General features: G+C 41.3%; 1 protein-coding gene across 1 annotated transcript in view; it reads left to right on the top strand.

Annotated features, from left to right (window-relative positions):
• Positions 1 to 12143, top strand: part of LOC118340439 (arf-GAP with SH3 domain, ANK repeat and PH domain-containing protein 2-like) — a 12706-nt gene extending 563 nt beyond the window's left edge. Inside the window, exons 2-18 of the mRNA XM_035678401.1 lie at positions 3751 to 3896; positions 4031 to 4105; positions 5224 to 5273; positions 5580 to 5709; positions 5800 to 5885; positions 6161 to 6236; positions 6430 to 6516; positions 6628 to 6731; positions 6884 to 6953; positions 8761 to 8848; positions 8934 to 8982; positions 9064 to 9230; positions 10465 to 10598; positions 10726 to 10820; positions 10910 to 11099; positions 11211 to 11372; positions 12087 to 12143. Coding sequence (XP_035534294.1) covers positions 3786 to 3896; positions 4031 to 4105; positions 5224 to 5273; positions 5580 to 5709; positions 5800 to 5885; positions 6161 to 6236; positions 6430 to 6516; positions 6628 to 6731; positions 6884 to 6953; positions 8761 to 8848; positions 8934 to 8982; positions 9064 to 9230; positions 10465 to 10598; positions 10726 to 10820; positions 10910 to 11099; positions 11211 to 11372; positions 12087 to 12143 — 1731 coding nt within the window. The 5' untranslated portion in view covers positions 3751 to 3785. The remainder of the gene's footprint in view (positions 1 to 3750; positions 3897 to 4030; positions 4106 to 5223; positions 5274 to 5579; positions 5710 to 5799; positions 5886 to 6160; positions 6237 to 6429; positions 6517 to 6627; positions 6732 to 6883; positions 6954 to 8760; positions 8849 to 8933; positions 8983 to 9063; positions 9231 to 10464; positions 10599 to 10725; positions 10821 to 10909; positions 11100 to 11210; positions 11373 to 12086) is intronic.
• Positions 12144 to 12702: the final 559 nt, after the last annotated feature.

Genomic DNA, 12702 nt, shown 5'->3' with positions numbered 1-12702 from the left:
GCGTCATTGCAGTCACTTTCCCGTTAGGATTCCTTCATGTTCATGGTTCAGGAGGTTTCTACCGAGCCCAACTTTCCTGATCAGGCAGAGCTGCGACTCACTCGTTCTCGCGCGACACATAACTATCTAACCTCTGTGCATGATTTAGTAACTACTAACACACTGAAGCCTCATTAGATCGTCTCATATCTCCATCTTAACATCACTTGCATTTCTGTCCCACGCTGTTGACAACATAGTATGACGTCCCGGAGCTGCGACCGACCTGCTTCTAACGCTTCAGCTCAGCTTGTTCTCTGATACACTTAATCAGACCGTCCGAACTCTAAAATCCTTCATCCCCGGTTCAACATCTAGATTACAAAAGCACCAAGATCTAACGTACTGTTGCATATTCTGAAATCGTGTTCTGGTCCATCAGCTGGACTATCAAGTTCTCGTCAATTCTGCTAGTATACAAAGCACTGTGTGATATCTCTGAATCCTGCTCCATTCTATAGTCTCTCATCTCACATATAGAGTCTTGTAAGTGTCGAGTTAACTTATAGTTAGCCGTTGCTTGTAAAATGAATAAAATTTATTTCCTTTTATCTAGCTTGTTCTAAATTTTCTAGGATAATAGATAATTCAATAAAATTCTTTTTATCTGTTAAATCTCGCGTTTCACGCCTAATAAAATCCCACGACTTTCACTCACTGAGTAAATCAACGACTGACCTCTGCTTACACATCAACAATCTATGTAGGTACAAGGGTCCCTTTAGTGATCTACGCTCCACGATCGAATGGAACCTTGCCGCATATTTATATCAGCAGCGCGTTCTACCTCAACTTTGAGATGGACATAATCAGCTGCCAACTTAATAATGCAGCAGCACCACTCGTCCTCTGGCCTCCTCATTCATACATATCTCTACCCTGCATAAACAATCACAATACAGCTCCCTTCTTCTATTCTCTCCTAATCAGAACAAGACAAGCACTCTTAACAGCTCAATCATATCAGGTCGCTTAACCATGATGTCATACTCTCTCTCACCAGACACTTGACCTGACATAACTGTATCTCGCCTCTTTCGCTCTCGACCAAAACACGGACGTTTGCTTTGATTTTGACTTTCCTAGTGCTAAACATCTACAAAACCCACGAAAAGTTTGTCCCCTTCAATTTACTTACCCTCTTAATTCCACTAACAACCAATATAAATATTTGCTTTACTTGTTTGACTTACAATATTCACTGCAGTGTATCTTATTACCTCCAACTAAGCTAGTCCTGATCATCTTTTTCAGATATGGATCGACTAGGGTTCTCACTACAGATATCAGAACCTCAATGCTACACGATCCGGGTCTTCTATTGTACTTCTATAAACTACTCTACCAATGATAACACATATTTTATTCATGGATCTGAAAAAGACTAAAAAGTGCTTATTATTAGGCCGGTTACATTTTAACCTTCTTTATAAGTCCTTAAAGGAATTGTTAATTCGACATTTTGGGTAAATTACGACTTATGCTCTAGTGATAATATTGTTATATTCTAATCAACCCGAAATCCTATAGCACCTAAGCGAAAAATCACCTCCTAGCAGATCTGTTCCTCAATAAATCTAATGCGCATTTAAGCTTACTAGCAACATTTAGGATATCATATATGCAAATACATAGAATTGCTAGAGTTATTATATCACTATAGACTAAGCGTTAGCCTTCTGATCATATTATGAAAGTATCCAATCCTACCTAGTTCTACACATGATCTTTATACATAGCCACTAATCCTAAACTTAATAACTCCAAAATTATCAACTCACACTAATCAGCGACTTCCCCGTGTTAAACCACAATTTAAACATACTCGATGCATAGATGTACCTTTTTATACTATTTTTTTATACGAGGTTTTGAGGTTAACTTATCCTACATACAAAGCATATGTGTGTAGGACTTATCTAGACCTGTTATTCATCCCACATAAATGAATTTCTCAGCTATTCTTATACTGAACCTTACTTATGCTTATAATAGACTAACTTGGCTGGTTTGGGAAGGGTGTTAAATCTCTGCTCTCCTGAAAACTCAATACTTGCCAAAATGTTGCCAAACAATTCCCTATAAAGCGTTTAACTTCAAACAGAGTTCATGGCAACTGCTCCACCACTATTTTATTTATCCCCCACTTATCTCTCTCTTGCTCCCCTCCCAAATCAGGCTCCTGTTTCTGGGTGGCAGTGCTCCGATGGACGCGTGGTGGGGATTGTGGGCAAGCGCAGGCCGAGGAGGACGACCCAACCACGGTTGAGCTGCGGCGCATTGTCGGGTGGACCTCTCGCTACCGTGAAAAAGGCCATCCGCAAAGAACCCTGGTCGTCGGGGCCCCCCCCCCCACCCACCCCCCCCCCTCCTGGAGTTCGCGCGTGCGCAACAACTACGCCCGCCGTGGTCCTCCGGCAAACCGAACGGCTGTTGAAGTTGGCGCCCACAAGCTGTACGAGTCCGCTGGGCTTTCCGTTCGACGGGCCAGGAGCGAGGAACTACAGGCTCACCCGGGAATGAAGCGCGCTCCGCAGATGGAGAGGCTCTTCTTCCCAAGGATTCCCGCTACAGGCCGCTACCCCGCCTGCAGGCTCCCGATGAGGGAGTGAGAGGTGACAGGGAAGAGGGAATGAGAGAGAGATTGAGAGGGGAGATGGAGAAAAAGAGAGGACAGAGAGAGAGAGAGAGAAGAGAAAGAGAAAGGAGAAGCCAAACAAACCCTCCTTCACCTGAGAGGGTGGGCCGAGCGACCGCATCCTTCCTCTGACAGCTTTTATTTATTTTGTGTCATTAGAGATAACTTTCCCGAAGTAACTACTTAACACTTTCTACTACTTCATCCTTCAAGAAGTCCACCTAAACGTTTTCATTACTATTACGCTTTGTTGCCGTTGTTTTTGTATTATACTTTTACATTTTTTAAATTAAGAAAGTTTGTCTTCTTTCCTCTTATTTTATTAAAGCTATTTTTTGTAGCCTTTACCCCCTTCCCTTTCCAATTGTGGGAGGAAAGAAAAAACTAATGGCTTTTTATAAAAGACATCTTTACTGGCAAAGACCCAACTAGGTTCCCCTCCCCTGCCCCCTTTGGTTTTTAAGAAATGATGGGAACTCTGATCAGAATAGCTCCTTCATTACAGATTCCACAATGCCCTTTTTTTTACCCCCCTCCCCCCCTTACCCTCAACCCTCCCCTTTCCCCTCCCGCCATTCTTCTAATTTTCCCCAGGCCACGTAGAAATTCATGGACCAGGTTTTGAAAAAACCAGGAAGAGTGCAATGAAAGACATTTGCATTCCGGTTTCATTTGGGGGGAGGACAGAGGCAATTGGATGGTTTGGGAGCTCCTCCGAAGAAGCAAAAAAAAAAAAAAAAAGTGGTGGTGGGGGAGCTTGTGGTAGCACACTCTCTTTTACCAAAAGCTCTAGCACATGTTACATTTTGTGTGCTTGGACAGAGCCGTGGTTACACACCACACACCACAAACCAATGTCATTTTTGGCCTTTTAGCCCCCAGACCTCTCAAGACCACCATATTGAGCCAACAGCACGAGTGTTGTACTGATCGGTGAAGACAACAACTCCCATGACCCCACACTGCTTTTGTTATTGTTTTAATGTGAGAATGTCAGAAATGACAGACTGTAGGTTTAAGTTAAGAAAGAGAGGAAATAATAATAATAATTCTGTGTTTTTTGTGTGTTTCAGCTCATGTGGACAATGAGGAGCAGTATATTCTGTCCATGGAGAAATTTGGAGACAACTGCGTCTGCCGGGAGGACGCCGAGGTCGGCTCGGCCTTCCTCAAGTTCGCCGTTTTTACCAAAGAGCTGTCGGCGCTCTTCAAGAACCTGGTGAGGGTCCAAGTTCACAACCCGATCGAAGCGTTGAAACTGAATCTGTAAAGTGTTCTGAGTAGATGCTTCCTCTCTATACGGACACACCAGAGCTGTGGAGGTTTCTGCTCATGTTTACTTCCTGTTTGCAGTTGCAGAACATGAACAACATCATCACCTTCCCTCTGGACAGTCTGCTGAAGGGAGACCTGAAAGGAGTGAAAGGGGTTTGTGTTCAGTTTCCTTCAACAACAACAGTTAAAGAGTCCTGAAACATCCAGATAAAAACACCTTACTGAGATTATTTGAACAGATATTGAAATATGATTCATGATTACGGTGCAAGTTTTTCACTTAAAACATGATGATGTGACATTTTGGGTGTTTATATCAAATAAGAGACGAAGGTTTGTGGACCAGAGGATCTCTGCAGCTGTACAGTCGCTCATTATAACACTGTTTGTTTCACACATCGCCATATTGCAAAGAAGATAATATTTGAATTCTCAATTTATCTTCACCACTTTAACAACATTTAACAGAAACACAGAAAGTCACACAGGACATGACGGAAACCAGTTTATAAAACTGTGAATTCACTTAATAGAAATAAACTGTGAACTTGTGTTCAGCATCAGGCTGAATTAACAGCGAATATCTGACAACTAATTACACTTTAACTCAATTTAATGAAACCACTGACGGATCATTGACCTCAGAAACTTCATGAGTCACAAATAACATGTTCCAGTTGTGTTCATCACCTCTCAGTGTCGGTGTTTCCGCTGTGTTTCTAACTTTTCAGCGGTTTTGTTTTCATGTTCTCACTTGTTGTTAAAGTGGGTGAAGACATTTTGTCCATTTGGCTGCAGTGTGTTGAGCTCTCGGGGCCACCGTACTGAAATCCATAGTGACATCTTCAGGTGTCTAAACCCAAAAGATTCAGTTCACAGAACACAAAGAAAATCCTCACAGCAGCTGAAACAACACTTTACTTTATGGTCTGACCAGTTCAATAGTGGTGATTCAGTATCTGAAAGATATCTTAAACAGAAGTCAGTGTTTTTGCTGACTACATTACTACATGAGTGAAGTTATATAAACTTAATTATTAAGTGCTTTAGAGTTAATAATAAATATAAAGAGTAAAACAAAAGGAGCCACTCAGTAGAGTTTAGAATAAAGTTCACGTCTTTGTTTCTATCAGTAAAAACAACAAACTCACAAACGTTATCGTCTGGAAATATTTCCTGAGTGACTCACAGGTCAAAGTCCTCTCTCTCTGTGTCTGCGATGTGATTGGTCAGAGGTCAGGCTAATCATGTGACGTCTCTTCCTGTTTCAGGATCTGAAGAAGCCGTTCGACAAATCCTGGAAGGATTACGAGACCAAGCTGTAAGAACAAAAACACGTCATCAGTTCAATGTGAAACAACACATATTCTCTTCATAAAGGACCTTAATTACACTTATCTTCACCTTTAATGATACAATAGAATATAAATAGTTTTTAATATAAATTATAATATATATAGTTTATTAGTTGCTGTCAGACATATACAGTGAAGTAAAACACAATATTTCTCTCTGAGGCACAGTGAACATTCTGGTTATACAGGAAGAATCAGTAACATTATAAAAAGGTAAAGACACAGCGATCAGGTTTTCAAGGAGCTCTCGTCCCGACCTTTGACCTCCGCAGAGCAAAGCTTGAGAAGGAGAAGAGGGAGCACGCCAAGCAGCACGGGATGATTCGCACCGAGTTCAGCGGAGGAGAGATCGCGGAGGAGATGGAGAAGGAGCGACGACTCTTCCAGCTGCAGATGTGCGAGGTGAGGCCTCAGCAGATGTTTCCTTCCTCAGTTTAAATAGAAAAATAAAAAGGAGGTTTGGAGAAATTGATTTGATTTCTCTGGTTTCAGTATCTGCTCAAAGTGAACGAGATCAAAGTGAAGAAAGGCGTCGACTTCCTCCAGAACCTCATCAAGTATTTCCACGCTCAGTGCAAGTACGTCGTTTAAAGCCCAACCACACGCTAACAATCATTCAGCATTCAGTATCTGAAACATCCAGAGGAAATCCACCTTCAGTTATTTAATATCAATGAAATATATAATTATTACTGAGTTAAAAATAATTTAGGTCATCATGTAATTCATTCATTACGTAGTTTTAAGGTTTAACTTCCTTTAACAGCAACAACGAGGGAAATACTGTAAATTAGATTTGTTATTTTATATAAAATTAGTAAATTTCCACATTTTCTTTTCTGTTTTCTATCAGTTTTTTCCAGGACGGACTGAAAGCTGTGGAGAGTTTGAAACCCTCCATAGAGAAACTGGCTACAGATATGACGGCGGTGAGACCGAAAATATTCAAACTAAATATCAGAATAATGCAGCATAAAGAACATCTGCCTCTCAGATATAATAACATCAAATAAAAAGTCCCTTAAGTTAATACCCAAAGTACAGTACTCGAGTAAATGCAGTTACTAAAAAAATGATCTAAAACATCAGTAATGCGTCCGTTTCTGCTTCTGTGGTGTCCAGATAAAGCAGACTCAGGATGGAGAGAGGAAACAGCTGACTCAGCTCCGGGACGTCCTCAAAGCGTCGCTGCAGTCCGAGCAGAAAGAGGTTTTTACTGTTGTTACGATATCTTTCTGTCTTTAAGAAGAATAAATAATAACAATAACACAGTAAATAAGATGGCGGTTACAGTCGGCGTGTGTTTCCTGGTTCCTTCAGGACGCTCAGGCCAAACAGAACGCAGGTTACAGCCTCCATCAGCTGCAGGGCAACAAGGCCCACGGCACCGAGTGGTCCGGAGTCCTCTACAAGAAGAGTGAGGGGTGAGTGAACTCAGTCTCCCAGAATTCCACAGGAGAGTAACTTTCTGTGGCGCGTTCACACCAATAACAACCTGTAGGGGGCTGGTGTGTTCAATATTAAAGCCTTTAATGAAGCCTTTAGTTGCTCTGACTCACTCGTGTGTCGCTCTCAGGCTGAGGAAGGTGTGGCAGAAGAGGAAGTGCTCGGTGAAGAACGGTTTCCTGACCATCTGCCACGGCACGGTAAGATCCTCTTCTCCTATTGGTCCGCCTGCATGAGAAGCTCCGCCCTCCTGCCTGCATGCCCATCAGCCAATAAAAAGTCTCCTTCTGGGTTTTATTTATTTTATTTACCTGAATTTGTGGAAAAAACACAGGTTAGTTTTCCTTCTTTTTGTTTTCTTTTATTTTGAAGTTTTTACATGAAGAGTCAAACGGCCAATCAGGACAGAGCAAGCAGCAGAGGAAGAGAAAGAGGAGAAGGAAGAGCTTAAGGAAAAGGATGACAGGGAGAAGGGTGGGAGGTTTTGGGGGGGCTCTCTGCTCTCAACCTCTCGTCTCTGCTTCAGCTTTCAGCTCCGATATGAACGAGTTTCAGTGTCTCTTGCTAGCAGCTTTTATTGTGATGCAAAGTTTTTACACAAAGAAAGAAATAACTTCCTGTAGAACATTTGCCGAATTTACAAAGAGGCCCAACTAATTATAATCTGTCGTTTCACAAAGTCTCTAAAGTTTCTCCTCACACACAAACTCACAAAGTTGCACAATTTTTAAAGGAAGTCTGGGGACTTTCACCACTGGCAACAAAGAAATGTCCTGTATTGGTTAATGTTTAATGTGTTTTTACAATTTTAATCGATAAAAACAATAAAATGTAGATGAAACCGTGTGTTCAAACAGCTGCTAAATATTGGCATGTAAGAATATACACGTTAGACACCGGGCAGCCGACAGACACAGTGTATTTAACAAGGAAAGAAACAACTTAATGTATTTAATTTAATGCTGAACTGACAAGAAGGCACAAATTATTAAGAATTGTATAATTAATAGTTAATTATAGTTTATTAAATTTCTCCTCACTCAACAACTCTCAGAATTGGGCGTTTTTGTAAGGGAGTCTGGGGATATTGCGGTTACTAGTTGAATGGTGAAATCAGTTGAAACCGACAGTGTGTTAACAAACACTTCCTCCTTATCGAGGCAGGTAAAGAGTCCAAACACATCATTTACATCTCAGAGAACCAAATGGAAATCAGTGTTTCTGTGTACAGACAGACCAGCAGGTGAGTGGGCGGAGGACACGTTCACATGCTCACCTGTAGAATAATGTGGACATATGTGGGCCAGACCACCTCCGAATGAGGTCTGAGGGATCGGATCTATCTGAACCACTACTGGGGTTCATGTCTGAACCAAACTTCATACAAAAGTCATTAGGCCTCATCATCTCGTTACCATGGAAACAGCTCCACCAAAGAGTCATCGGTCTTTCCCCGACCAAACCAGACAGAAACATATAAATAAATAAATAAATAAATACAGAAATAAATAAATACAGAAATAATTATCTTCATTACCAAAATGTATTTATTTGTCGTGTATCTCTGTATATAAGGATTTATTTATTGTATGATACACTTTAAAAATATACATAGTTGAGAAAAAACTAAATGCAACTGTTATTTTTAAAGTTTAATAATAATGAATTAATATTACATAGATTATATAATATTAATGATAAATATATTATATAGACACAATTGTGTAAAAAATTCACTCATCTCTGATTTTTTTTTTTTTTATTTCACACAAACTTCCTGCAGTTGTTTGTGTTCATTGATCAGTTTATCAGCTGTTATTGTTATTATTAATTATAATATGAAATATCCATGAGATCGTGAGGGGTTCTCAGTTTTAGAAAGGGGGGTAGAAAGGTTGGGAACCAGTAGAAAGGTTGGGAACCAGCAGAAAGGTTGGGAACCAGTAGTTTATGTGTATTTTTAGTGTCTCTGTGTCTCACGCTGTTTCCCTGTTTCTTGTCTCTCAGCCTAACAGACCTCCAGCCAAACTCAACCTGCTCACCTGTCAGGTGAAGAGGAATCCAGATGAGAAGAAGAGCTTCGACCTGTTCTCACGTAAGCTGCAGCTCGTCTGTCCAATAAACATTCACTGTCTGTGTCGTCCTCCTGTGTAAACCCGTTTCCTGTCTGCGTCCCTCAGACGACCGAACGTATCACTTCCAGACGGAGGATGAAGCCGAGTGTCAGATGTGAGTATTTACAGTTCGACCCCGCGGTTCATCAGCCTGACCTTTGACCTCCGCTGTAACCTGTGACTGTGTTTATTCCAGCTGGGTGTCGGTGCTGCAGAACAGTAAAGAGGAGGCGCTGAACACAGCGTTCAAAGGCGACCAGAACGAAGGCGAGAACAACATCGTACAGGAGCTGACCAAAGCCATCGTAGGAGAGGTGAAGAGGATGAGCGGCAACGACAGCTGCTGCGACTGCGGAGCTCCGGGTCAGTGCCACTGCTACTAATACTGCTATTAATACTATTAATACTATTGATACTATTTATAATACTATTAATACTTATATTAATACTATTAATACTTATATTAATACTATTAATAATACAGTTAATACTTATATTAATACTGCTGATAACACTGATAATACTATTGTTACTGCAGCTGCCACTACTTTAATTACTGCCTGCAACTCCTATTATATGCAGCCCTGCTATTACTATTATTAACTAGTAACTACACCTCCAACTCTACCAATACTAATAATACTAATACTACTAATACTACTAATACTAATACTACTACTGTTAATGCTGCTCATACTGTCTTACTGTTGCTGCTACAAGTACACATACTGTCCTATATTATTTATAGCAGTGGGAATAGTAAACATTAACTATTACAAGCTTTTGTAAACGTGAACAATTAAATGAAATCTTGTCATTATCTGCACTTAAAGCCTGTTACCTGATACTATTATTAACATTCCTCAACTGTCGGTCGTACCGGTCAGACGAGGAAAAAGTGCATGTAGAGTTTCACTGAAACGCCGCTGCATGAGTTAAAGTCTGTCAGCAGATTGTTCAGGTTGTTTTTACTGAGAAAGTAAATCTCACCTGTTGAATCAGAGTCAGGAGACCAGTAATGAGTCATATTTACTCTGATGGAGAGTAACTGACACACAGAAATGGACAAAAGTATTAAAAGTATTGCAGATATATTAGTAGTATTGGAGTAATTAAAACATTGACCTGATGGCTCCTCTGTGGAGCGTGAATGTCTGAACCACATTTAAAGGTTTTAAAACCTTCATTAAACTGTAGGTAACAGCGCCACCAGTGGCCGTTAAGTGAACTGCAGGCAGCGTCCTGTTGCGTCATCCTGGGCGTCGGCCAACAGCGACACCCACCAGACTGAATGCTGGGAAATAAACTACAATCATATTTACATAAGTTGCATTAAATTTTCACACATTGGCAACAAACAGTAATTAATACACGAAAATAATACTTCATAATATTACACACAGCTGACCAACATACTGACATCATCTCTGCAGCGATGGTGGAAAAATCAGAAGCTAAAAAACAAACATGAAGGCAGAAAGAAATCAGACTTTTAGATAAACAGTCAGGTAGTTTTAAAGGTTGGAGTTGTGGAAGCAGACAAAGCCTAGAGACAAGACCTAAAGAGCTAAAAACCACCATCGTCTCCTCCCGTCAGCTCCCACCTGGCTGTCCACCAACCTCGGGGTGCTGATCTGTATCGAGTGCTCGGGGATCCACAGGGAGATGGGGGTCCACTACTCCAGGATCCAGAGTCTGGACCTGGACGTCCTGGGAACCTCCGAGCTGCTCGTAAGTGTCGATGCAGAATGTGATTCAGATTTATTGTTTTCCAACTGAAAAGACAAATCTATATTAATCTTACACAGTCCTGTTGGTACATCAACCATTCAGTGTAACCTGACCTGTTGTGTTTCAGTTGGCGAAGAACGTGGGAAATGCCAACTTCAACGATATCATGGAGGCAGATCTGTCGGCGCAGAGCGTCACCAAACCTGATCCGACCAGCGACATGTGAGTGACGGCGGCGCCGATGTGACGGGTTGACACCGAAGGAGAAATGTGAAACGTAAACTAACTGCGTCTCTCTGTGCTGCTTCCAGGCAGATGAGGAAGGACTACATCACAGCGAAGTACACAGAGAAGCGTTTCGCTCAGCGGCATTGTGCCGACGCCGACGCCAGACTGCGAGATCTCTACGAGGCCGTCAGGAACAAAGACATCCTGTCTCTGATCCAGGTCTACGCCGAGGGGGTGGACCTGATGGATGCCAGCCCGCAGCCCAACGAACACGTACGACGTCACTGATTCCTTCATGTGAAGTTAAAGTACACAGATTCCCCCTCACACCATCTCAAAGTGTGTGTGTGTGTGTGTGTGTGTGTGTGTGTGTGTGTGTTTCAGGAACCTGGAGAGATGTCCCCTGGCGGTCCTTGGCGACGGAACTCGTTCACATCGTCGACTTCTCGACAAAACAGGCCGGGAAGCACGCATCCTAACCATAGGGCTGTCATTATCTATTCTCTGTTACGACTTCAGAAAACAGGCAGGTGGACAGGTAGTATGGTAAGTCAGTAAAAACCGGGAACACGAGACAGAACAACCAGGGAGACAGAGGTAAGTGAGACAGAATGAAACCAAAGCTAAAGATAACAGACCAGGGAATTTGACAAGAAACAAAAAAACAGAACTAACTAAAAAACCCAAACGTGCACATCGCGTTTCCTGATGATTGCGTTTAATCTGCTAGAGATAAGGTTCACATCATTTTATATGAACTGATTGTCACAAAAATAATATCACGCATAATAATCACATGTTTAACCATCGTGCGCTCTACTCATCTGCGCCTGTAGTCGCACGCCTATTTTAGTCCATAGTGAAGATGAAAAGTCAATCTCACAAACAAACAACAACCATCAGAAAGTTTGAGAATTAACAACTTGGATGACGTCTGAATCTCTCAGTATTGTTCCACATAGCGGTCCCTCTTAGGTCTTTCGCTTTACAAGAGTATAGCGCCGCGACAGACACGTCAAACGCTGTCTGCAGCTCGACTCGCTCAGTCGCTATCTTCGCGGTTTGTGCTTTGTGATTGCTTTCATGTCTTCGACTCTTTCCTACAGTTTGTTGTGCTTCTTGACTCGCTCGCCTACATGCGCTGCTCTTACCTCGTCGCATCGTAGATGTGACTTCCGTCCTCTGTTTGGCTCTGCTTGCTGTCCTGTGTTGTTCATTGTGGCCCTTCCTTGTGTTCTGTGTTTCTCGTTAACTGAAAAGAGAAGGAAAGGAACCAGCGCCTGCATCACCTTGGCCCCTCGCCTCGATCGAGAGTGACTGCAAATTGATGAGCAGAGGAAGAGCTTAGTTTCCTAAATAAGCTAAGAACAAAACAGAAAGGAAAGGAGGGAAATGAAAAAATAAATCTATTATTACAGTATAATAGTTAAAGGGTTGAAAGAGGATGAAATAGTGTCAGCTATTTTATAGTAAGATAAGATGTATAATGAGCTAAAGTTTCAGTTTACTGGTGTGATAGAGAATTAGAAGGTATAATGTATGAAAGGGACAAAAAGTATACTTTATGAAAGTATATTTTATGAATTTACTTTGCTAAAGAAAAGAAGAGGAGAGAACGCCCTGGAACAGCCTAACGTCTAGAAAAAAGAGTGTGGAAGAACCGGTGCGATAAGCGAAAGTTATATTTGTTATATTGTTATATATTTTGGTTATTTATTTTATAATAATTATAAGTTTATATGTGAAGTTAAATGCCTGATGAGAATGAATTACTTCTAAATAATTAACCAATGTACAATAAGCTAAGCTAAATCAGTATAAAATACACCAGTTAAACTACTGGACCTGAATAAATGAACAAAAATTATAAATTTAA

Source organism: Morone saxatilis, unplaced genomic scaffold, assembly GCF_004916995.1.
Source record: "Morone saxatilis isolate NCDOM2014 unplaced genomic scaffold, NCSU_SB_2.0 Contig7, whole genome shotgun sequence".
Lineage (NCBI taxonomy): Eukaryota > Metazoa > Chordata > Actinopteri > Moronidae > Morone > Morone saxatilis.
The sequence above is the reverse complement of the archived record's forward strand: the minus strand, read 5'-3'. Positions and strand labels throughout refer to the sequence as shown.